The 26944-nt window shown below is 41.8% G+C and overlaps 1 protein-coding gene across 14 annotated transcripts in view; it reads left to right on the top strand.

Moving 5' to 3' along the window:
• Meis2 (Meis homeobox 2) overlaps positions 1-26944 on the top strand; it is a 211083-nt gene that overhangs the window by 179166 nt on the left and 4973 nt on the right. For all 14 annotated transcript variants that reach the window (XM_031371411.1, XM_031371414.1, XM_031371407.1 and 11 more), the window contains one exon: positions 26162-26220. In XM_031371411.1, the coding sequence (XP_031227271.1) occupies positions 26162-26220 (59 nt within the window). The remainder of the gene's footprint in view (positions 1-26161; positions 26221-26944) is intronic.

Here is a 26944-nt window from a genome sequence, read left to right as displayed (position 1 = left end):
CCTACCTACCCACCCCTACCTACCTACCTACCTACCTACCTACCCAACCCTACCTACCTACCTACCTACCTACCTATCCCTACCTTCCTACCTACCTACCTACCTACCCACCCCTACCTTCCTACCTGCCTACCTACCTACCTACCTACCTACCTATTCCTGCCTTTCCACAGACAGTTCCCAGGTTGGTACTTCTATCCTAAGGTAAGAATAGAAAGAGCATTCTCTGGGTGGCTTCTATCAGTTTCTCCTTCTTAAAATTAGGGAATGAATCAGTGAATAATCTCCAAATGATCTTAACCTTGGAACACAGGCAATTCCAAGAGCAACCCTCTCATCCCAGAACACAGACCGCTCTCATGCTAAGGCAGGCTTATTGTTCCACTCTCTCCATTTGAGGGAAGGGAGAATGGGTGGTTTTCCTCTGCCAAAGTGAGCGTGGGGTCTGCTCTTCCAAATTTGCGGTCTGTGTTCAAAGTCATCAACCTGCATGTGCTCAGATGTTTTATCAGTCCTGTTTTTCACCTCTGCCCTTGTAAGCTTTCTGAGGATTAAAAAGTAGCAGTAAGTGGTTACCAAAGAATAGACCAGGCTTCTGAGTTTCTCTGAAATTTTAATCTCCAACCTCTCTGCTTGCTTTTAAGCACCAATACCCATGTTTCAACACGAAATAATTTAAAGACCAGGAAGGAAACAGATATGTTAGTCTCATATGCCTAAATATTTAGCTAAATAAATATTTTATTTTTTTAACTTTTTTATTAGATATTTTCTTTATTTATATGTCATACGATATCTCCTTTCCCAGATTCCCCACTGAAAAAAAGAAAAAAATAAAAACAAAAACAAACCTCTGTTCCGTCCCCCCTCCCCCTCCCCCTGCTCACCACTCTACCCTCTCCTGCTTACTGGCCCTGGCATTCCCCTACACTGGAGCATAGAACCTTCACAGGGCCAAGGGCCTCTCCTCCCATTGATGACCAATTTGGCCATCCTCTACTATACATATGCTGTTGGAGCCATTAATCCCACCATGTATACTCTTTGATAGGTGGTTTAGTCCCTGGGAGCTCTGAGGGTAATAGTTAGTTCATATTGTTGTTCATGCTAAGGGGCTGGAAACCCTTCAGCTCCTTGGGTCTTTTCTCTAACTCCTTAACTGGGGACCCTGTGCTCAGTCCAGTGGATGGCTGTAAGCCTTTACTTCAGTATTAGTCAGGTACTGGCAGAGCCTCTCAAGAGACAGCTATATCAGGCTCCTGTCAGCCAGCACTTGCTGGCATCCACAATAGTGTCTGGATTTAATGATTGAATATGGGAAGGATTCACAGGTGGAGCAGTCTCTGGATTGTCCTTCCTTCAGTCTCTGCTCCATAGTTAGTCTCTACAACTCCTTCCATGGACATTTTGTTCCTCCTTTTAAGAAGGAATGAAGTATCCACATTTTGGTCTTCCTTCTTCTTGACTTTCTTATGGTTTGTGGATTGTACTTTGTGTATTCCGATCTTTGGACTAATATCCACTTATCAGAAAGTACATATCATGTGTGTTCTTTTGTGATTGGGTTACCTCACTCAGGAAGATATTCTCCAGATCCATCCATTTCCCTAAGAATTTCATAAATTCATTGTTTTTAGTAGCTGAGTACTACTCCATTGTGTAGATGTACCACATTTTCTGTATCCATTCCTCTGTTGAGGGACATCTGGGTTGTTTCCAGGTTCTGGCTATTATAAATAAGGCTGCTATGAACATGGTGGAGCATGTGTCCTTATTACATGTTGGAGCATCTTCTGGGTATATACCCTGGAGTGGTATAGCTGCATCCTCTGGTAGTACTATGTCCAATTTCTGGAGGGACTGCCAAATTGATTCCCAGAGTGATTGTACCAGCTTGCAATCTCACCAGCAATGAAGGAATGTTCCTCTTTCTCCACAACCTCTCCAGCATCTGCTGTCACCTGAATTTTTATCCTAGCCACTCTGACTGGTGTAAGGTGGAATCTCAGGGTTTTTTGATTTGCATTTCCCTCATGACTAAGGATGTTGAACATTTCTTTAGGTGCTTCTCAGCCATTCGGTATTCCTCAGTTGAGAATTCTTTGTTTAGCTATGTACCCCATATTTAATAGGGTTATTTGGTTCTCTGAAGTCTAACTTCTTGAATTCATTGTATATATTGTATATTAGCCCTCTATCAGATAAACGATTGGTAAAGATCTTTTCCCAATTTTTTGGTTGCTGTTTTGTCCTATTGACAGTGTCTTTTGCCTTACAGAAGCTTTGCAACTTTATGAGGTCCCATTTGTCAATTCTTGATCTTTGAGCATAAGCTATTGGTGTTCTGTTCAGGAAATTTTCCCCTGTGCCTATGTGCTCGAGGCTCTTCCCCACTTTCTTTTCTATTAGTTTCAGTGTATCTGGTTTCATGTCGAGGTCCTTGATCCACTTGGACTTGAGCTTTGTACAAGGAGATAAGAATGGATCAATTTGCATTCTTCTACATGCTGCCAGTTGAGCCAGCACCATTTGTTGAAAATGCTGTCTTTTTTCCAATGGAAGGTTTTAGCTCCTTTGTCAAAGATCAAGTGGCCATAGGTTTGTGGGTTCATTTCTATGTCTTCAATTCTATTCCATTGATCTACCTGCCTGTCACTGTACTAATACCATGCAGTTTTTATCACAATTGCTCTGTAGTACAGCTTAAGGTCCAGGATGGTGATTCCACCAGAGGTTCCTTTATTGTTGAGAGTAGTTTTGGCTATCCTGGGATTTTTGTTATTCCAGATGAATTTGCAAATTGCTCTTTCTAAGTCTGTGAAGAATTGAGTTGGAATTTTGATGGGGATTGCGTTGAATCTGTAGATTTTAGCTAAATAATTTATGAGCTGTAAATAAAGATCCACTCTCTGTATTTATGCCTATCCGTGCCACTGTGAGAAGGGAAACAAAACCTCAGAAGACAGAGCTGAACAAAAGGACTTAAATTCAGGTGTCACACTCCTACTTTGTTCCATGTTCCAGGGAGCATTGTAGATAAAACCTGAAATCAAAACAAACAGCTCAGATATATTCTGAAACTCACTCCAATGTTCAAGTGACAGACATAAGTTCCACAAGTGGATCACTGTAGGCAGGACCTGGACATTACTCAGTATTGTTTTAGCAATATTGGAGACTTTTCTATCTATCTTTCCAAGACTTAAAAAAAATCATCAAACTTTATAATCTTTCAAATATACTCCCCGTCCTTGGCTGAATATGAAATCTTTCCATTAATTGGGTAGCACCTCCCATCTGCAGCTGAGAAATGGTGAATCAGAGAGAGAAGTCAGTCACAAAGCTAAGAAATTGTAAATTGTAAATGTAAAAGGGTTTACATTTACCTCCCAATTTCAACCCAGGAACTTTTCTACAAAGCACACAAGAAAAGAGCACCTATGTGACTTAGCATTTGTTTGAGAGATTTCCCCAATCTGGTATCCCTCCTGAGCTTCTTACTTCTTGCTATCAGAATCCTTCAAGGAGAGACCAAAAGTCCCCATGCATGCTTCCTTCTCGCCCATGCTAGCTCCATCCTGAAATTCCATTGCTCTGTGCTGATATAGTCTCTTGACTGAAATCGCAGGCTTTCTGAGTCTACGTGCCTAGAGGAGAATAAAGCAGTGAACATTGCTTTGCAGGGTGGTTCAGGTGTGTCCCAGTAATTCTCAGGTGACTGCCTGATACTTTACAATGCAGGTTGGTGTTCACAATTCATCTTCGGGTCAAAGCTTTGGAGCAGATCTTGTAATTCCCATTTTACAGCTAAAGTGATTTAAACACCTTAAAAGTTAGAGTTTGTCCCAAACCTTACTATAGTGGCATCACCAAAGTTCAACCCTACGCTTCCGCACCTGGGCTTTCTCTGGGTTACAACATCTGTGTTTCCAACTAAACTTAGAGTCCTAAAGGACAAGAAACTAATCTCAAAGTTAGTGCTTTTGTTTCACTTTGCAAGTGCCCCCCCCCATACATGTTCTTCCTCTCTATGTTTCCCGAAGAAGATCTGAGCACTCTGCCAAGGAGACAGCAGACACTGAACAAATATTTGTTCAAAGGGATCAAGTATCGTGCCTTCTAGAATTTCTACAAGCCATCAAAGACTATTAATAAGGGAGAGGAAATGAACCAGAAGAATCAAGATCATCTGAAGGGGAGTGTACCATGTACATTGTGGTAATGGGACTCCTGATAGGTGCTGTAGTGCTGAAGGAGCAGAGAGAGGCCTACCATGCTGAAATCCCCCCTGTGTAGGGACCCCCAGCCTATGCCTGGCATGGATGGCTCACAATCAGGTTGTGTCTTATGGGCTCTGATCTTTCCCCCTTTTCCACTGGTCTGGAACTCTTTGGGGCCAAGTTCATTGTAAAAATGACTTGTTGCCTCTTTCCTAACATTTTACCTAAAACAAGACTGCCTACAGAAACTTGTCTTTGTGTGAGATTTTAAGAAGCCTGAATTTGTAAGAGAAAGTTATTATTTGCATTTTTGCACCCTGATAGACAGGCCAAATCAATAAAAATAATTCACATTTCAAAAGCAAAATCCTCATATAACAACAGAACTTAATAATGAGAACATTAGCTTGGAGCTGGTGGGCTCAGAGTCAGAGGGAAGGCAGATTTTATGGTTATTTATGTCTCTGAGTTGAACTACAACCCCATGTTAATTTCTTTTAAAGATTTTGAAATTTTAAACTAGTATAGAATTATATGCTCTTTCTGTTTATTCTAGACTTTACCTTAGAATGTACCCACTTATGCATTTAGATAAGACAAAATTTCTGGTCTAAAACTTTCTTAAAAGGGGAATATTACCAAGGCTCTGAATTACATTGTTGGTATAAAAGGTGGCTCCATTTTCCTAATTTGCCTGGGGATGCCAGCTAAACGAAGGATGGCTGCTGTAACTTCTGGTTTCCTAGACCTCGACCTTGTGGATATGTATGTACATCAGAGCCCACTTCAGCTACTGACTGTGGAAACTGAGCCACAGTATTGGATTTTTTTTAAACTTTCCGTTTCACTGGACAGAAAATAGCAACTAAACATACCTACTTCAGTGGTTTTGTTTTGTTTTGTTTTTGAGAATTAAATAAGAAGATGCATATATATATGTACCTCACTTATTGTATAGTCCAATAAAATTCAGTAATGAGAATATACATGGGAGTAAATTAATGAGTTATGAAGCCCTCATAGCAAAAGATGATCTGCATTACAACCTAATGACGGCCACTAATTGGAACCTGAAATATAAATTAGCTAACACGTTTTCCAAAGTTCTTACTAAACATATTTGTTCCCCCTCCCAAGCCAGAGTTTGGTGGTTAGTACTCCAAGAAAATTGTGATGGCTGCCCATGCTGGATTTTCTACCATGCTAATTTCAAGGGTTCTATTTTACAGTCTTCTCCCTGTGCATGCTCATACTTAGAAAATTTGCCATGATTTCTGCATCAGTCATAAGCATCATCATGAGTAGAGTACATTCTAACAATTCAATGAGCTCCATTTAGTCAAGAGATTAAATAGAGTTCACAAATTCATGGGCTGTTGTCTTCACTTTAATGAATCGGTGATTCGCAGTTACTGATCAACCTACTAATGCCACTGTTCATAAATGGGAATGGGCCAACCCCTGCTGGTGTAATGATCAGCTGGGGGAGGAGTGGGTTGAGGGGGAGGAGTGGGTTGGTCGAACAGCTGATGGTTCTCCTCGTTTCTGGAGGGGGGCCCTTGAGATGACTTTGTATAGGTAGGTAGGCTAGGCTAGGCAACTGTGACACCTCCCCAGGGTCCCTTTGGTGCCAGGGATTTAAGAACCTCAGCTGTCAAAGAACAATAAATTTCCCTTCAAAATATAAAACATAAATCAGTGTTTCCCAAACACTGAAAGGCAAGAAGAAACTAAATCCCCACAATAATGAAAAGAATCCTGTTAATTAAATCAGCAAGGTAGAGAGCTTCCCTCCCAGCACACGGCCCAGCCGAACACTAGAATACCTTGGAGACCAGAGCTGAAATCCAAGCTTTTTCTAGTTTTCCAGCCAGCATCCTGAGGGAACATTTAGAAGAAAGGGGGGGCAGGGAGGAATCTCCACAGGACAAGTAAATACAACTTTTTTTTTTAAGAGTTGTACTTGGACAATGTTTATCTAGAAAGGGAAGTTGCAAAACAAATTATAAAGGAGGCTCAGTTTGTGCGTGCCAACCTCTTATCAGATCTGCACCTGTCTTGAGTAAGTGGAAAGACACAGATTCCAGTGCCTGGTACTTGAGGGAAAGGCAAGCTAGGGTTGCCCTTGCTTCCTCTGAGCATTTGTGCAGCTCACTGCATGCTGCTTGCATGGTCTGCACTCCATGCTGTTTAGTTTTATGTGTCTCTTGAACTCTCTGGTTCAAACAGTTTCTAACAGTGATTTGTTACAACACATATCTTTCTGTTTGTTCTGCAAAGCCACTAACAGATCTGTGGGTTGCTTTAATGTTTGGTTAATTGGCGGGTCTACTAAGAGAGAGCGCATTGCCAGTAGTTGAGGAAAGCTTGGGAAACAAGGGTTGTGTGTTGTTTGCTTGTTTGCTTGTTTGTTTGTTCTTATGAATCTATCACATTTGTTAGTTCAGGACCACAGGCCTCTTATGCAAGCCTCTGACAGCAAGAGCCCTCTCACTGGGTTTCCCTCCTTTTTGTTTTGCTCTGTTTTTGTTTTTTGAGACAAGATCTTAGTCTGGAGTTCCGGTTGGCTTGGAATTAACAAGTAGCCCTTGCTGTCCTGAAATTTGATATGAAGCTAAAGCTGACCTTGAATCTCATATCCTCCTGCCTCTGCCTCCCAAGGACTGGGATTACAAGCATAAACCACCACACCTAGCTTGGGTTTTGCCCTTTAAATTCCTCAAAACGAAGAATCTATAATCTACCATTAAACTGGATTTCACTGCCTTTGAAGCATACCAGCATCTGTTCCCAGCATCTGAGACCTCTCTTCTGAATCTTTCCAATATTTGAAACTACAAAGCTACCCAACTCTTCACGTAGACCCAACTTAACTCCTCCTTGTACAGTGTGTTATAAGTGCTGCAGGGTGTGCTTGTCCATCCAGATGTCCATCTGTCTCTGATAGGCTTTGTTTCGAATCCTCTTGACAGCAGGGGTGAGATGGCAGTGGGGTGGGAGGTCTGTCAGCTGCATCCCCTTGCCACCCATCACCTGTCACCCAGTTCACATCTATACATTAACACAGAAAGGTCATTCTCTGTGTTGAAGGTCAAAATGTCAGAAGCTCTATGTACAGACTTTGGGAGGTAGGGATAAGGTCTGAACCTGTTCCTCTCACATTCTAGGCAAGCCCCCTCTGCCACAGAGCTACAACCCTAGCCCACTTTGGTTGTTGTTGTTGCTACTTTGATCAGTTTGTTTTTCTTGGGTTTAATTGTTTGTTTGTTCATTTGTTTGCTTTGAGACAAGGTCTCATGTAATCTAGGCTGACCTCAAACTTCTTATACAGCTACTGACATCTAATTCCTAATTTCCTTTCTTCTGTCTGCCAAAGGCTAAGATGACAAGAACACAGCACTGTACCCAGCACCATCCCTCTTTTTATTCTTTCTTTAGAGACAAAGTCTCACTAATTTCCCCAGGTTAGCCTTGAACTTTTGATCGTTCTATCTTGGCCTTCTGGGTAAGTGGAATTACAGACCTATGCCACTAAGCTCCACTAGCTTTCAAATTGATAACATGATTGAATCCATAACTTCAAGACTGCCAGTCTTCAGATACTGCCAGTCACTCTGGCAAAAAGAAAAGAATTACTAAACACAGCGTATCTCAACCCTAACATTCTGTAGCTGGGACGAGTTTGCTATAGGAGTTAAGTGGCCATACTGATATCCTGGAAAAACATGAGAAGATGTTGGCACCAATCTCTGTCTTAGCTGTTGTCTTCTGTTGATGTCACTGGATTGTGGCTCTTTGTGGTTTCCCTTCTTCTCTCTGACATAGTATCTCTGTGCTTGGTAGGGGATGACATGGATCTCCTTAAGATTTTTAGTTTCCCTGAGTTTTTCAAAACAGGAAAGATTTAAAGTCATACAGTCTACATGCGAAATAAGTCTGTGTGTGTGTGTGTGTATGTGTGTGTGTGTGTGTGTGTGTGTACATTCAATGTATGTGTGCAAGCATATTACAAGAAACAAGTTAGCAAGGGCTTTAAATTATGCTTTTCTAACCTTTCAGGGATGCTACTTCTGTTAAGGAAGTCATTATTTAACTATCTTGAAGGGCTGTGGAGATGGCTCAGTGGGTAGGAACACTGCTGTGGGAGCAGAAGATTGAGTTTAAATACCTAGCATAGATGTTAAGAACTTGGTGTGGCTGTTTGTGCATATAGCCCCAGTGTTGGAGAGTGGAGTCAGGCTCTTAGGCTTGCCTTGCCAAAATGGTGAGCTTCTGTGAGAGTGGGAGTCTGTCTTAAAGGATGGGGTACAGAGGAATGGAGGAAGGCCTGTCATCCTCCTCTGGCCTCTACATGCCTACACATAAGCACACACACACAGAGGTGCACACACACAGAGACACACATACACACACATACACAAACACACATACCATTATCCTGAAATGACTAGTAGATAACACAATATCTATATTTCCTGACATTGCTATCGATACCTTCCTCTACAAATACATCTGTGGCTGTCAGCGGATAGGGCGACTGCTTCAGAAGACAGTATTAACTCTTTCCTAAAACCTGAAACAGTTTAACAGAAAACATTAAACTCGTTGCTGATTTCATGCAGGTACAAAATTGCATCTGGTCAGGTTTGCTCTTAGTGTTTAAAAATCTCTGCTCCTCCTGGCTGAAAAGCCCAAGCTCAGAGTGCAGGAAGACACCCTGCCTCAGAAGTACGGGGGAAAGAGTGATAGCAGAAGGAAGGCACCCAACACCCCACCGTGGCCTCCATGAGTTCACAAGCACGGGTGCACATACCTGTCCAAGTGCACATAGCTGCACAGCCACAGGCACACAGACCACATGCCCATACATAAAAGTAAAATAAGTGTAAAAATAAGAACAGGTTAATTATTAAATGAAAGACAAGCTTCTTAACCATGTGTCTGGATTAACTTGTGAAGTCACCCAGCTGCCAAAGATTGAACGTCTGCTCCGAATTGTTTACTGAGCACTACTGGAGACCCAGTCAGCAGAACTTCCGGATCACAGTAAATGGTTCCTTCTAGAGTCTAAAACTAGAAATCAGAATAACACTAGAGGGCTGAGGACAGGGTGCAGTCACAACACCAAGGGAAAAAACAAAAATAGGGTTTGCCTGGAACCCTGGCACTGGAAAACAAGAGACAGGAGGATGCCTGGGGCTCACTGGCCAATGAGGCCCTAGCCAAATGGGTGAGCTCCTGGTTCAGTGACAGAATCTGTGTCAGTGCAGGGGAGATGAGACAGCAGCAGAGAACAGGACCTTACCCTGCAGACCCGATGTCCTGAGTTTGGTCCCCAAATCCAAACCACTTCCAAAAGTTTTCTTCTGACCTCCACAAGCATACAAGGTGTCCATGCATGCACGCGCGTGTGCTCTCACACACACACACACACACACACACACACACACACACGCACACATATATCACATCATCATTATAATCATCATCATTGCAAAAGAAATTAAAAGAAAAAGTAGATAAGAACTTGTCCCAAAAAATAAGCTAGTGAAGTCATAGAGAAGGATACTGGACATTGACCTCTGACCTCCACAAATAGGCACACACAGAAAAGAAAAGAAAAGAAAAGAAAAGAAAAGAAAAAAGAAAAGGAAAGAAAAGAAAAACATAGCAATTTAGCATTAAATAGTCCCCTAGTGTTATTTTGCCTCTTTATAAGAGGGCTGTGAATGAGACTGGCTTTCTCCTGTCCATAGGTTTTGTAGTGGGAGGCCAAAGGTCCAGAGTGGACAGTGGACACAACCAACATGAAAAAAAGCCTGTCCCCCTCTGCAGGGGTGACTGTAATAACACACCACTTTCTGTCCACCATGATGTCATTTTGACAATTGTAGTGTGTTCTTTTTCACTCTGGGATGGGGGAGAGGACAGACTCTCTGATAAGGAATTCTTACAGACATACTTAGGAAGGGGAAGAATAAAGACTGCATTCCTCCATATGCTTCTAGATGACAGATTAAGAGCCACGCAGGTATGCAGAGCTGTTTAAACCCCTCACCAAGGTGGCAGTCTCCAAATGCTTTGATGTCTTCTGCTTGCTGGACCCCTGAGACTTTCCTGGGATCCAAATCCAGTTGACTTTCTGTGGCTTGCCTGTCCTTTTCTGGTGTTCAAAAAGGGAATGAAAAAGGTCCCTGCTCCTTCTTGTCCCTGTCCTTTATTGTACGCTTTGCTTTGTTTGTTTGATTTTAAAACTGCCATTATGTGAAAGTGTAGCAAGTATAAATAATTGAGAAGAGAACTCTGTGGGGAAACCACTCTCACTGCCTTTGTGCAGAGGCAGCTCATTACGGGCGCTGAGCTGCAGCATTCCATAAGAGCGATTATGCAGCATCAGTATGTCATGGATATTAACCAAGGGGAGTAGATAAGACACGGCAAAATCATCTTGTAACTTATTTAATTAAATTTATTTGGTTCCTTCCAATAGGTCCTCTTGTGTACAGTTTTTCCAACCACTCCATAGTTGCTGTGGTCTTTGCAGAACTGTTCCGTGGTGACATTTGGGTTTTTTTGGCATTCCTCCTTGATTTTGTGTAGACCTAAAATGTATTTATATTGGAGTTTAATTTCCACCCAAGGAGAGGTTACCCATGAAAATGGAACCATAATTTGGTCATGAGGTTTTTATCCCTCCTAGGGCTTATATAGCCAGTTAATATATGTTAATACAGCAAACTGAATAAAAGGTTAAATAAGTGGGTCAGGCTTGGAGCCTCTTAGAATGCTTACTTCTGCTTAAACGGAAGGAAAAGCTCGTAATGGCGCTTGCCTGGCTTTCACCCCCATCATTTTAAGAATTGCTTTGCCAATCCTTCACGGCAAATAGTAATTTTAAGTGGGACCAAAACAGAGCCCGGCGTGTTTGCACTCCACAGTAATGATAGAGTAGCCATGCTCCCTGGAGTCAATAAGCCCAACAACTGACTCCCTCTGCCTCCTGTGAGTGAATCACTGCTCTTAGCCTGAATGACAAGATTGCCTATGGAACCAGAGCCCGTCACCACATTGACCTCATCCCGGGATGTCGGGGTTCAGAGGGCAGGCAGCTGGTGTTTAACACAATTATCAGGAAAAGATGATTTTGTACGTGAAGAGTCTGTAAACAAGGAAGTGGAATTGATTGGAGGGTGGTGGGGGCCAAGGAACATTTGGTGTACATTGAAATACATTATCCAAAGCAGCCCATCCTCATTCCCCATCTCTCTCACTGTCTCCTTCCCTGAATCATCCCTCCAAGTGCTCCCTGCCCTCTCCTACCTGTCACACAAGAGAATATCCCAACACAGTATATGGTAGAGGCTGCTGGCTACAGCCCAGTCACAAGTCTGATTAATATTAATATTTTCCCCTGCAACACTATATATATTATTGTTTTTTAAATATTTTAATTTTTATAGTTAATTCTTTTGCATGAGGAGGTGTGAATATGTGAAGTCAAGAAAAAAGTGTGAGAATTATTGCTCTCCTTTTACCATGTGGCTTCTGAGAATAGATCTTGCATTATCAGGCTTGGTGGCAAGCCTTGGGCTTACCCGCTGAGCCATCTTACCAGCCCTATAATGTGTATCTTATACTTAAAGCTGCTGGGTTTAATTTTCTTTGTTTGTTTGTCTCTCATTGTTATCTTGAGATAGAAATTTAGTCATAGCAATTGATAATAAATTTTCAAGTGAGTGAGAAATGGAAACACTGAGAAAATTCCTTAAGCTACACTCATCCCCTCACTTCTAAGTTACTTTGGAAGCTCTAAAGCACCTGTTCAGCCAGGGCATTTTTGATGTCTCCTGACTGGGAGGTGGACTCCAGTAAGAGACAGCCAGCTCTGTGACTAGCACAAGGCCCTCCAGTGGCCTGTGCATCTGACTCCAACTTGGGGAAGATGAAAATCCCACTTTCCCATTGGTGGATGGCTTTAAATTGTAGTTTCCATGAGAAATTAGAATGCTGTGGTTTATCTCAAAGCTGGGAGCCCCAGCACCCCCTGAAAACCCCAGGAGCTTGTCAAGAATTGATTTGTAGTCCTTGCAGAGGGTGTTTATCAGTCTTCAAAGAGTCATGAAGCAACTCACAGCAGAAATGAGAAAAACCTTACATTTTGTTACCTTAGTGGCCATAATCCCATAGTACTTGATCTGGGATTCTTATTTTTGAGAGACTAACTAACTAACTAGTGTTCATTCTAGCAGATCTGGGAGGAAATCCTTAAAAGGGTTTAATTCATGTAAAAGATTTTCTTTCTTTTCTCCATCCCAAGCCTTCCATCGTCCGTTCATGTTTTCTATCACCCCCAGCACAGACACTCACAATGCCTTCTTACCGGAGTGGGTATCCACCACAGTGGTGACATCTCATTCCAGTTCTGTCCCATGCTACACACACACACACACACACACAGAGAGAGAGAGAGAGAGAGAGAGAGAAAGAGAGAGAGAGAGAGAGCAAGAGACTCCATTTCTACTAGAGGAGTCCCTTCCCTTTCACCTCTGCACTTAGAATTTACCTGGCTGTCCACCACCCAGGTAAGAGTCACAGCTTGTACTGGGTTAGAGTCTCCACTTATTTCTCAGTTTGACATTCCTTAGAGCAGACCCAGGAAGGTAGAATTATGTGCCATCTTAGCACATGTGCTCGAAGGCACATCGTTCATCAAAGATTTAGCTACAGCACTTGTGTGTGTGTGTGTGTGTGTGTGTGTGTGTGTGTGTGTGTGTGTGTGTGTGAGTGTGTGTGTGTGTGAGAGAGAGGGGGGAGGGAGAAAGAGAGAAAAAGAGAGAGGAAAGAGATAGAGATACAGACAAGAGACTCCCTAATGGTTCTTCTATTGTCACTTCTAAATGATTTCCTAGAGGGAAGGAACCCTATTTTCATTTACTTGTTCAGTTGTATATTCACCAAACATTTCATTGGGGATAGTTGAGCAGGGGTCGATAGCAAAGAACTAAAATATACTCTCTATAAGATCAACTAGGTGAAATTCAGAGAAGTAAATTCTGGTAATTACATTGAATAGATGCTGCAGTAACCATGTTTTTAATGACTAAGAATGTGCACACGTGAGTGTGTGTGTGTGAGTGTGTGTGTGTGTGTGTGTATACAAGTGTTTGCATTTGTATGTATATGCACTTGTATACAGAGGCCAGAGGTTGTTGTGATATCTTCCTCTGTTGCTTCCCACTTTATTTTCTGAGATAGAGTCTGTAACTGAACCTGCAGCTATACTGGGTGGTCAGCAAATCTTGGGGATCCTTCTGCCCCTGCTTCTCCAGCACTAGGCATATAGAAGCACCATGGCTTTCTCTTTCTTTCTTTCTCTCTGTCTTCCTTCCTTCCTTCCTTCCTTTCTTTCATTCTTTCTTTCCTTCTTTCTTTCTCTCTTTCTTTCTTTCTCTCCTCTTTTCTTTTAACATGGATGCTGGCAATCCAAACTTCAGTCTTTGCCCTTGCACTGTAGCAGGCAAAAGAGCCAACTACCCAGCCGCAGGAAATGCTTCTTAATCAGATTACGCAACAAAGTTACCCCAAAGAGGTGCTCTCTGATAAGAATTTTGAATGATGTGTGGACCAGATGGCTCTGGAAGGAAGGACCGTCCCAGATGGAAGAAATAGTGTGGCCCTAGCTGGTTAGCATATTAACTTTAAACTTATGAATTAATCTTGGATTATTTGTATATTACATGATTCAAAAATCTATGACAGTCAAAACAATTATAGCACTAAATTATTTCGTGTTTACTGGATAGCAATGTTACTTATATGCCTGTGACGATGGAGACAACCCAAATGCCAGTATTTCTATCTGTAAGAGTTAAGTTAAACTATGCTGGGAAGTCTTACTAAAAGATGTGGTGCCTAGATATGCTCTAAAGACCCTTTCATACTATGGTACATTTAGGTTGTACCTACAGCTCTATAGAAAATTTCAGAATCAAAGGTTGATGTTTTCATTCCTTTGTAAATGGCAGTTGGGGGAGTATATCCACTAATCCCTTAAACCTAAAATGTTTAAGGACTAAAGCAGACACAGGATAGCCTCTGTTTTGCTAGGTCTCTTGTGGTTTATAAAGTAAATATTACATCTTTTATGATTACGGGATGATGCTAAAAATTTTGTGGGTAATAATATTGTTAACATTGTTAACAATATTAATAAAATTGTTAACATTGTTAACACTTTGTGTAACATCTCTGCTACCTGACACAGGAGGCTACCTGATTGTTAATCCAAGCAAAGGATGTTTAATTTGCTCTTAAGAAAAAACAATCTGGAAATCTTACTTAAAAATTAAGTCTTTGGTGCTTGAACATCATGAATATGAGAACATTAAGCCATGTGTCTGTGGATAGATTTTTTTTTTTTTTGCTTAATGATAGAATTATGTTTTATAATATTTTAAAGAGGGATGTATGGAATTTTTTTTTTGTTTTAATCCTTTGATTTTAACCCCCACGGGCAGCCTGTATGGTTAGAGAGCCCTGGGTTTAAATAGAAGGAGCATCATTTTGTGCATATTTAAGACGCCTTAAGACACAGTAGCACTTGACTTTTCCTGTTTAGCTTTTGTTGCCCATCCCCACCCTATTTTGGGTTGAAGCCACTCTAAAGTTTAACACCTGGGAGATTTCTCGAGTATGCCTCCCTTTAAAAGTGCTAAAATCTCAGCCTCCCAAACAAGAGACCCACTGCAGCTTAAAGAAAGAAGTGGTGTTGATAAAAAAAAAAAAAAAAGGCCCAAGAATGTTGCCACCTTTCCAACGTGTCCTCTGCAAAGCCCTTTCTTTTAAGCCAGCAGGAGAAAGGAAAGGATAAGAGCCTGCTCCCTCCAAAGGCTTCTGGTATGCCAATCTGGTCTTCTGAAACATCCCCTGCTGCTCCAGAAAAAGGGGCCCCTGAAGCAAATGAAAACTCTGGTGGGGACATTCACATGCATAGCACCCTCCCTCCAAGTGCTTTAGATCTCGGGTCCTGGAGTGATTTGCCCTGAGTTGAAGAATAGAGACTTGTGAACCATTTGTCTCCACACCTAGAGTATGCCGAAGTGCGGTGTCTTTCACCTTAAAAGCCCATTTAAAAAGAAAAATATGGTTTGTGAGAAGGACACAATTTGGACACCATCAGACTTAATGGAGTCCCTTTTAAATGTAACACCCGATCCCATCAATTCTCTTCTAAATTAGTTGTCACCACCTCGAGAAAAACCTGCCCTTGATTCTTATGCAAGTGCTTAAAAATACTCTGTGTGTGTGTGTGTGTGTGTGTGTGTGTGTACACCTTCTTAATACCATTACTAAAATCACACATGCTAAGTTTAAGGCAATACAATTTGTGTCACACTACACCGTGTGACATGTATATGGTTGTCATAGGCCTCTAAATCTGGTCACTCAGATCATCTCAGAACTCAAAACGAACAAGCTAGTTCTCCTAGAAATAAAGTGATTGCCTGGGAGGTTTTTATTTGCCAGCAGACACAATCAAATGAAGGACTTGGGAAAATCTTGGGGTATATGAAAAGGCAGAATGTTTTCAGAGGCAGCCAGCTTTTTAAGCTTACTGCTCATGATCTAGAATATCCCTACCTTTATAAATATGGAGAGGAGAGATGGTTTTGGAGTAGTCACTTCTTCCCTGGGCTTCACATTTCTTATGTCCTCATCTTGAATGGCCTCCTACCTTTTCAGCTCTAGAATTCCATTGCCAACTCAAAGGTGATATCAGGAAACCCAACGTGCCTCACCCTACAGTGAACCCTAAATAAGAATTTAAAAGGCAAAATGGCCAGTTTTGATCAACTGTACACCATGACATATCAAAATGCAGACTCTCAGATGCACTGTCCTAAAGCCCTTTCCATAACCTCCTTCCCAGAAAGGTCCAACACAGAGGTCGTTCTAAAAGTCACAGACTGCCTGTTTTCATTGCTAGCATCTTAAGTGGAGTCCAGTCTCATTTCCCCTTCTCCTTCCCCAATCCTTCCCACCCCCTGCATTGCCCAAGAGTTTCATTCCATCTCAGCTGCTCTGTTCTCATCCAGTCAGTTCAGTTCATCCACAACTAGGCTGTTGGAAAAGGTCTCCGGCAAGAAGCATCATAGCCTCACTTCTCCATTCAAGAATTTCGGAGATTCAATTTATACCTACCTGAAGAAGCCCAAGCAGCTTGCCTTTGAGTTGCCACCAGGTATCTCCAGAACCCAGCAGAAAGTGCCAGCCAATCATAATTACCCTCCTCACTTCTCCAAGTTACCCCTGGTGGGATTGGTACCTTCAAGCAGTGCCTTATTTTCTTCCCTTCTATTTGTTTGTCTGTTTGCTTGCTTTTATTTCCAAATGCTCTTTCAAACTGCTTCAACCTTTCCCTTCTAAGAATTTGGTTATTTTCTTCCTTCTCTTCTGGTGTTGGAGAGCAAGCCCAAGGTCTCATACACACTGAGTAAGCACTCTGCATGGGTGCTATTCTCCCCAGGTCTTAGTTGTCCCCTTGCTCTGCAGCCCCTTGCTAGCTTGAGTTCACTACAGGAACTTGCTGTCCCCTGCTTCCACTTCTCCAGTGCTTGGATTACAGGTGTTTGTGCACAGCCATGTGTGCTGATAAACCTCTTATGTCTATATTTGATTCCATTGCACTGATATTTCTAAGAACTTGTGTCTTCTCAAGTTGTGACCCCCCTTTTTCAGTTTGTTTTTGTGCATGTGAAGAATAGAAATCTCAAAAGGCAAGATTTGCATTTTCAAATGTTTAGATGTATTTACCTACGATGCCCACATGTCATTGAATTTGGCTGAGGATAACTGCACAATCTGAACATCTTATCAGTTGGTGACACATGTACAGATTTTTATGACCCTTAAAATTATTCCTCATAATTGTTTCGGGAGGGAAACAATTATATGTATATGTGTAAGGTCTGTTTTCAGCTCCCCACCCACAAAGCCAATCACTGGGACACACACCCCAGAGGACACAGCTGCTGAATGAGAATGGCCATGGAGGAGAAAGCTAGTGCTCAACACATTCTGATTGGCCAAAGGATAAAGCCAGGAATCAAGCTAAATAAACCCCCATCCCTCTGAACACAAGAAAGGAGACAGAAGAAGCCTGAACAGAGCCTGATTAAATGCAAACAAGCTCTTCCTCCTCTCCAAGTTATAATAGCCCCTCTCACCATTCCAGCCTTCTACCTTTGAAGGAATAGGTATAAATACCTATCTGTATTATTTTTCACCATCCTCTGGAGGAACACAAAAGAATCTAGATAGCCATTAAAGAACTTGTCCCTGGAAAAGTTTATTGCCCTGCACATGTGCAGTGTACAAGTGTGTGTGTGTGTGTGTATGTGTGTGCGTATGGGTATGTGCATGGGTGTGTGTGGGGGTGTGGGGGTTAGGGTGGAGGGAAGTGGGGGGTATGGGTGGATATGTGTGTGTGTTATGTGGGGGAATGTAGGGACGAGTATGGGTGGATGGGGAGAGTGACCAAATTGCTGCTGACTTCTCACTATCCTACAACTGACGAGATCATGATGACTTCTTCATGCTGCTATTCCATGTCCAACTCAGTTGATGGGCACTTCTGACTGTTGAAAACAAAATCAGACCTTTGCAACCAGTTCATTCCCAGCAAGAAAATGCACATGGCTTATTTTGTTGTTGATTTTTTTTTTCCTTATAGGTTACTCAGGGAAACGCATGTCAGTATAAATCAGTAGTAATGAAATCACCATTATGGCATCTTGGATATTGCATTTGCTAAAGCCTTTCTGGACATTAAGTCAGCTTTCAATGATTGATATTATAGATAGTAGATAAACGTTTTTGATGCATCTGTTTGCTCTCAGAGGGAAAAAAAAAAGAGCAAATCATTTTTTTTCTCTTTGATTGAAAAAGTGTAATGCCATTGGAGAGGGAAAGGTTCAAATGTGATCATCATAGGTTGGTGACACCAAAAATAGAAACTCACTTAGGGTAAAATTTGCTGTCAGGAAAAATGGAGCATTCTTTCTGAACTCGGGAACGTGTGGTTCATGTGAGCTTGCTTGTAGAGGGTTGCTACAATAAGGCTTCTTTCATACAGGTGTGTTTATGCCCCAGGCTTGCTGGCCACAGTCCATTCCATTTACAGAAGCTGAATTAAACAATAACTACCACTTGCAAAAAAAAAAAAAAAAAATGGTGGAGGTAGGGGGAAGGGGAGGGGGAAAGGTGAGCGTCAAAGGAGATGCCTGAGAGCTTTGTTAGGGCCAAGAAAAACCCTGTTGTAGTTGTCAGAGCTTGTTGATGTTGCTGGGAAAGGCACTTTTTTTTTTCTCCTGGATTTTGTGGTTCTGCCTTAGGAAAGAAAGTAAAATAGAACGGAAGAACAAAGTCCCACTCTATAAATCAGCAGCTGCTCCTTGCCAGATCAAAGGAATGACATTCTTGCTCCTGGACTTCTTGTCCACTTGAGGGCTTGACAGGCAGCTAACAGCTGGTCCGCTCCACTATAAGAGAGAATCAGCCTACATCTTCTTCCAAGCAGATGACAAGCTAATCAGAGACCTATCCATAGCATAGGACATGGGACTGCCCCTTGACCTCCACCAACCTCTGGAATACATAATTGCTAAACAGTGTGGTCTATTTTTGGCCAGTTAATTCTTAGGTGAGTTCCACTGAGAAGTAGAATCTGAGATAACACGTCAATCAAAGGTGATCATGAAAATTAAAAAAAAAAAAAAAATACAAGCTGTGTTAGGATCAGGGCTTAGTGTGAATTAGCACATGCTTGGACCATGATGAGAAGTAGCTGTGAATGAGAGCAACTGATTATCAGGTGAGACTGGACACATTTCAAAGCCCCTTCAGACAGATGGTTCAGAGCTGGGAACTGGTCATTTTGAAAATGGCCACTGTTTCTTTGTAGGCTGATGGGATTATATGATGGGGTTATAGATTTATCTTCTGTGCCCGTAGAAAGTGGTTTTCAGGACCAGTATAAGGTGTGCAGGTAACCAAATCTGGAACTTTAATGTCAGTAGTAAAACATTCAAAGTAATTCAGTTTCTCAATGATTTCTATCTGTAATAAATCATGTACAGGATGAGGTAATATAGTACTGCTTATGTCTATTGACTTAGTGTTCTGTCTTTAAGAGGGTAGATCTTAGATATGAATAGCTAAGGAAGTTTGAGTGTTTTCTCCTCCCTTGCTTTCAAGTAACTCTGAAAGATCACTTTTATAATGCATGATAAATAGCCATCTGTGAATAACCGAATAGCATTCTGTAAGAGTAGCAGTACTTCAAAGTCAGGACCTGCTCAGATGTTCTCTTACATACCACTGGGTGTGAGTGTGCTAATGGAATTATGTTGGTTGTTGCTCAGCATTCAAAAAGAAATAAAAGATAATTCCCTGTGGAAGAGGAAATTTCTGAGATCCTTTTATTAAATAAGAAAACTAAATGGTCCAGATTAATCTCAGTCAGAGAAGATGCCCAATTTTCTCCATCACCTTTCACAATCCCTTTAATAAAAAACAATCATATGTATTACTGAAGTTCAAAAAGTACAGAAGTAGATGGGACTGTCAAACAGTAGTATGCCACCTTCTCTGTTCCTGAGAAACCCTCTGTTGACAGTTTTCACAAAAACATCTTATTGCCCAGGCTTTTACTTTAAGAGTTACAGATAGGGTAAAATGAATCATTATTATAAATTGTTTGTTATCTGAGGCAAGTGATTAAAAGACTTTTTAGATTTGAGGCACTTAAAGAAGCTAGATCCTGTAGGCAATGTTTGCGGCCACGAGAGTCACAATTAAAACTTGAACTTTGCAACCTTCTGTTCTTAGGCAGAGCACTCACTGCAGGCCTCCCAAGTACAAATGTGAAGAGGTCACCTGGAGAATCTTTCAAGTGCAGATCTGGGGACAGTAGTGCTGGGCGGGGCACCTTGAGGCTGCTGCACTTCTAATACTCTGGAGGTCCTGTGGAAGCGACTAGTCCTGAGGATAGGGAAGATCTAGAGAGCCACTAAGAGGATGTGCTTGCAAAGGAGCCCACTCTGGAACATCGCCTTCAAGCAGATGCTTGTTCTGGTGGCTGATATCACACACACACACACACACACACACACACACACTCACTCACATACGTGCACACACACACACACTCACTCACACACTCACATACGTGCACACACACACTCACACACACACACTCACACACACTCACTCACACACACACTCACACACACACTCACTCATATACATGCACACACACACTCACACACACTCACTCATACTCACTCACACACACACACACTCATACACACTCACACACACTCACTCACACACACACACTCACATACGCGCACACACACACATGCACACATATGTGCACCCCCGCTCTCTCACACACACACAAGCACACACACACACACACACACACACAGTTACTTATTCATATTAAATTCTGAACTCTACTAAGACCGTAGCACACTGTCACATGCTACTTGTAGAGCCAAACCACATTCTCATCCTGTTATCAGCCCAGTCTGCTATTTGTAGTAGTTACTCATCTATTCTTAATTATTATCTATAAGGGAAGAGAGTCTTTTAGGAACATTGAGTCTGACCATAGGCTAACATTCAGTGAGCCCTCACTATATACTAGGCAGTATGCCAAGATCAAGTATACATGATCTCTGTCAGTATTCAAAACAGCCTAGGTCCAGTTATCCCCTAGTTGGTAGATAGGAAACACACTGGGGTTTAGGCAAGTTATAAGGAGCACAAGCCCCTTGGGTTTGTTGTTTGTTTGTTTTTTTCCTCTTTACAAAGGTTTAAAATGTGGGGCAATACCTAAGAGGCCTGTGCTCAGGTTGACTATTTTAGTGACTAGCTATAGAGGTCCTTGTAACTTTAGGGGAGGGTTGCATAAAGCACTGGAAGCCCACAGCAGACAGCTATGGACAAGGACTCTCACCCATTTGATAACTTTGATCTGGGCCTTTCACAGCCACATGAACCTTCTCCCCACTCAAGGCAACTTTGTAAGGCTACAAACATTCGTGCTTCCACACTAACATTATGTTTTCATATGGGAAGTGGATGAGTATTTATTTTGCATGTTTTTACAGGTGTGGGCAAATCTCATATGCTATCCAATCATAATTACACCTTAGCTCAGGGACATTAGTTATGATCTGTGAATGTGTCCTAAATGTATGAATCTCATGCATTTACCTCACTATGCTCGAAGTTGTCTTCAGGAAAAAATCCCGCGTCTAAACACCAGTGAAAACCTTGGATGTGCCATTCATTAAACCTTCCTAACTTGATGATTCAACCCAAGACAAGCACGCAGAATAAAGTGTGTGTGTGTGTGTGTGTGTGTGTGTGTGTGTGTGTGTGTGTGTTTGTGCACGTGTGTCTGTTTAATATGAAGAAAAAATAAAAACGGCTAACTGATTTCCCAAGGTTGAAGCCTCACTGAAATCCTGAGCACCCGAGCAGGATCATGCTGGTTGTGGAGTCCTGCCACTAGGCAAAGTGCAAAGTAGAGCTTTGTTTTGTTTTTGAACCAGGCGCCTGTCACCAAGGTCCCTACCACACCTTTTCCAGATTGATCTGATCCCTTGTCAACAGTTCAAGCCTCTTCCTTGACAACACCCATCCAAGTGAGAGCTTCAAATCCAGCCCTCCTCAGAGTGTTCAGGGCTGGCTGCGTTCCAAGCAGGGAGAGAGACCTGTGCTTTCTAACAAAGGAATGCTGAGTTGGTTGCCAGGTGTGGCAAGAAGTTAGTGAACCAGAAAGAAGGGATTTACCAGCCATTTAAAAGGGGTGGGGGAATGAAGCAACAATCGGGAAGGACACCTGAGTCTACTCCTGTCAACCTGAGCTATGCTTTGGAGTGAAGTCTTTAAAAGAAAACTCAGTGGTCAGATTTCAGGTGGGGTCAGGGAAAGCATCAAAGCTAAAATATTTGGATTTTCCTGAGGTGGTAGCTGGTGGTCTCCAGCAGGAGTAAGGTGAGGCTTCAGTGATTTTTTTTTTCTGTCTAGAATACATTCCTTGCAACCTACTGGGGATGGGGAGGCTATTTTGTTTTGATTTCTGTTTTTTTGTTTTTTTTATCTCTGAGTTGACTTAGAAAGCCTCTTGATTCTTGGAAAGCCACTGAATTTATTTCTATAATTAAGTTATTTTAAGCTAAGAATCTTAGTATATAAGTTTGAAGGACCGTACATACTAATGCATTTTCTATTTAAGTAAAATTTAGAGATGCAAGTAGCCTCAGGAGACTCTCTTGGAAGCTTTTGTGTGAGCCTGGGCACTAACTTCTTGCTCAATACAAATCAATAGAACTAGTGTACTTTGGGGTACTCATCCCCTAGGGAGTCACTAAGGTAATTATCTGTAGTCCTTAAAAAGAGTCACAATGAGGCTAGTGAAATTTTTTTTCCCTAAGGAAAATCTGGAGAAGACACTAGATGTATTAACACATTCCCTACACTAGTTATAAAAAAATTCAGAGTTTAAAAAAAAACTGTTTAACATCTAAGGAAACTTGATAACTTAGAATTAAATTGTTTGTACTAATAAAGCAGTACATTGTATGTCTGCAACTTCAAAACCATTCTGGGATGACATTAAAACTTAGTGAGTTGTTTCTTTCTTTTTCTTTTTTGTTTTTAATATGAGATACAGATGAAAAACCTAACCGTCTTTGGGTTGGAGATAACTTGGGGGGGGTTTCATTAAAGTTGGGTGCAGCTGGCTGCATTTTGGTTACTTGGATGTCTTCAGCAATTTTTCAAATGTTTTGGGTTTGGCAAAGTCCAAAATGTTTTTTGCCAAGACCCTCTTTTCCCCTTATTTTTTAAACCCGTGTGAAATGCGGGGATAACTTAATCCATATGTGTCTGATTCATTTACACTTAACTCATCAAAATGTTATTTTGTGAGACCCATTTAATATCCAAGAAACCTTTGAGTCTTTTAAAGACAAGGCTCTTGTCTTTGAAGCAGGAAGTTGCATTTTTTCCATAGGAATTGAGGTCTGGCCTTGGACGATTGAAGATGGACTGACTTTTCAACTTAGATGCTTCAGAGTTTAAGTCGAATCAAAACTTGATGTTATGTTTGTTATCTACATAAAGGAAAAGTCATTCTTAAAATAGAATCAGAGGAAGTGGAAAGAATTCATATCAAATCATCTAGGGGAAAATGTATAGAAGTTCACAGTGGGAATTTAAAAAAAAAATCATCCCTCATTTGACTTTTTCATTTCCAAATTACTTCTTTTTGAGAGTATTTTCTAAATGATGGTGGCCTATAGCTTGTCAGCATGAGCAAAGAGGAGAGCTGTCATTTGAATTTTTAAGACCACACTTTTTCTCAAAGTGAATACATATTAATTTTAATAAAATAACATCTATGGTGGTGTTAAGCTATTCTGAGATTATGGAAGTTGACAATTGGCAGGAGTTGCATGTTCAGAGATTTCTGGGGGAAGAAAACAACAGCAAAAATGGGGGCCCATATGTTTTTCAAATCCTGTATGATTTGAAAGAATGCATTAGAAGTATGAAAAAATGTTGGGACCCAAAATACTGTGATTGAAACTCCACAGAGGCTTCGAGGGGCCCACAGGAGAATGTAAAATCGCTAATGACTCTCTGAAAAAGGATCACCCCACACCATGAAAACGCTCAGGGGCTTCTTTCTTTCAACCCTGTTAGGAGGAGTGAGCGAAGAAAGGCCATGAGCATAACCACTAGTGAACGTACAGTCCACACCATGAAAGCTCACTGAAAATGTGATGTGGGGGTGACATTGCCAAGTTCAGCGCTTCTATACAGGCCTGCCAGCGCACAGGATGCTTTCTCTGAATGTTCTGTATTGTTGCATCATCCCCATTGAACAACCTTGTGAGAGGACCTCCATTTTGACTAACGTAAACATTCTGATGAAGATCCAAAGAAATGACCTGCGAGTGAACCTCTAACCTTCTCAGTAATTATTTGTTTGAAGACAGTGTGGAGTTCTCCTGCTGAGAACTAAGAACCATGATGCCTTGCGGCCTTGTGAGGGAGGGAGTGTTTGAGAGAAAAGTACAATTTCCAAATGTAAATAATAGAGAAAGAAAAAGAAGAAAACTCAAAAGAGGGAGGGGGAATATCAATTTGCTTCACCTCAAGGGTTGACCTTTAAGAGAAAACAAAAACAAGACAACCCACCACACAACTGGATTGTAACACAAGAAAAAGAGGAACTGCCCCTCTACCAGAAACATCAAGACAGACCAAAGGAGCCTGCTCTTGCTTGGTCTTAATAGAACCCCTGAGAAGAACCCCTGGAGGGGGAAATAAGAAAGGGACCTCCTAGGCATAGGACAACAATGGTGTGATGGAGATAGTTCTTTGAACTGGTTGCTTGGCTGCTTCTGGTCAGCAACTGGGAAGGAGGGAGATATATACATAGTTTCAACTCTCCTGTGCGAACTTAAGAGTCTACTGGCACTTCGCTTCCCAAAGCCAACCCATAGAACATTTTTGAAGACTGAAACACTCTTTCTTAAATACTAAAAAAGTTCGTTGTTTTGCAACCAGCATACACAAAAGCCTCCTTTGGCTTTATCCCGCCTTAGCCTTACTAGAGGACTCACAGGAGGCCTGTGTGGGCTCTCTGTCCTCCTCCAAGACACTTAACTGCCAATGCTTGAGAAGTTTTCAGAGAATGAACTTTCAGGTCCTGCCTGGAGCCCCAGGTGGATACATTAATCATTAAGTCCCCCATATGCAAAGATCTGAAAAGAGAGTTGTTGAAAAACAAATGTTATCAATAGAAAGCACTTTGGAGGACCTCCCTACCACCGGCCCCCTCCCCAGCCTTAGTGCAAGGCCACTGAATCTTTTCCAGGAGTTCATACATGTGGGGAAATACCATCATTAAAAGCAGGGGGACAAGGGCAACTCGCAAATGGTAGAAAATTGTTTTGTTTTTATTAAATTTGGAGAAATAAAGGAGATTTCTTATTGTCTTACTCTGTTTGTACATGAATATTTGATGGGCATTATTAAACATTAAAGTAACATGAAGTAGGCACTTATTTTTGGATTTTCAACAAAATTAGATCCAGGCTTCTTAGACAAAATAACCGCTGCTCCTTACATTCCTGGGAATCAGCAACCACCTGATTTGGAAACCGTTTCCCGGGCCCTAATATCAACCATGTGGACCTGAGGCTGGCTTTCGAGTGGGTTGAAAGGTGGCTGAGTTTATGGTTGGCAGTTAGCTTATCCACTGCCCTGGGTGTCCCTGCTTTGGCTGCAAAGGCCGCCCCCAGCTGGCACTGACCTCTGAGTGACCCCTAACTTTACAGGCTTAAGCTGCAGGAGTTGCCTAAGACCAGAAGTCTTTGGGCCAGCACTTATTACTGCTGTGTTGGTGATAAAACTTCAGACAGCCTAATTGATGGCTTTGCTGACCTAACAATACCTTGTGAAAGCCGAGTGCCAGAGCCTGGGCTTCGTTTATGGCCAGCTGGAAGAGAAGCTGAGTCGCCCCTGGATGGGGGGTCCAGGGAAAGAGGCAAAATCATCCAGTCTGTGTAGCAACCTGGTTCCTACTTGTTCCAAAAGCAAACACAGGAGTGGAGATGCTTTCTCCTGGGGAACTCGTGTCCTCTGAAAATTAGTAGCAAGTTGGCTTGGTTTTGGCCCCAAGATAATCTAGTCAGGTGGTTTTGAACACCAAAGGGCACAGCTGCCCGTCAGGTACGTAGATGGTTTACAGTAGATGTTGGACTCGGTGTGCCCTCCCTCCACAGTGCTCACAAGAGTTGTTCATGGACCATGGAGACAGAGGTTGGTAACCAGACTTCTTTCTTCTGTTTCAGGTTTATTAATGCCAGAAGGAGAATAGTGCAGCCCATGATTGACCAGTCAAATCGAGCAGGCAAGTTCTAACATGTATCTGTATCCATATCCCATGGGCACGAATCCTCTTCAAATTTTCCTTCAAGGCTCTGTCTCATCACCTGGTAAATAAGTATTTCCAGCAGGCATTCTGGGAGAATTTTTTTTTTAATGTCCCCAGAATTCTCCTCTAGGAAGCAACTTCACTAATTGGTGCTAATTGGAGATTTCCCACCCCGACTCTACTGAACGGGCTTACTGAAACCACCGCTTTTGCTTTTCTTTCTGAATTGGTAATTGGGCCCAAGCCTTTGTGCCACAAGCAGTTTGTTTGACTGTGAACTCTGGAATTACTCCTTGCCTGTCTGCATCCAATCATTAGCACACTCTCATTTTCTAGTTACCCACAACTCCTTGGTGTGTGCCTTGCTCTCTGTGCCAGAACCTACATGGTTAAACTCATTGTGCCCATTCATTTGCTTTGACTATTCATAATATTCTATTAAAGCCTGACATGCATTGCCGGCATTATTTTTTATTAAAAGATTATTACCTTTGTTTAAAATGCATTCCATCCATCCAGCTGAAATACATGTGGGGGTTTCTCACAATGCCTCTCAGTTTCTCTAAACAGTTATTATCCAGAGCTGTCAGAACCATGCCCATGTGCTCCTGAGCATCTTGCTCTGAAATGGGCAATGCCCTTACTTTCCTGAGGAGGTGTGGTCTCCATACAAAAAAAAAAAAAGTTTATAAGAACAAAA

The sequence above is a fragment of the Mastomys coucha genome, unplaced genomic scaffold, assembly GCF_008632895.1.
Source record: "Mastomys coucha isolate ucsf_1 unplaced genomic scaffold, UCSF_Mcou_1 pScaffold15, whole genome shotgun sequence".
In the NCBI taxonomy this organism is placed as follows: domain Eukaryota; kingdom Metazoa; phylum Chordata; class Mammalia; order Rodentia; family Muridae; genus Mastomys; species Mastomys coucha.
Note: the sequence above shows the minus strand (reverse complement) of the source record. Positions and strands in the feature narration are given on the sequence as shown.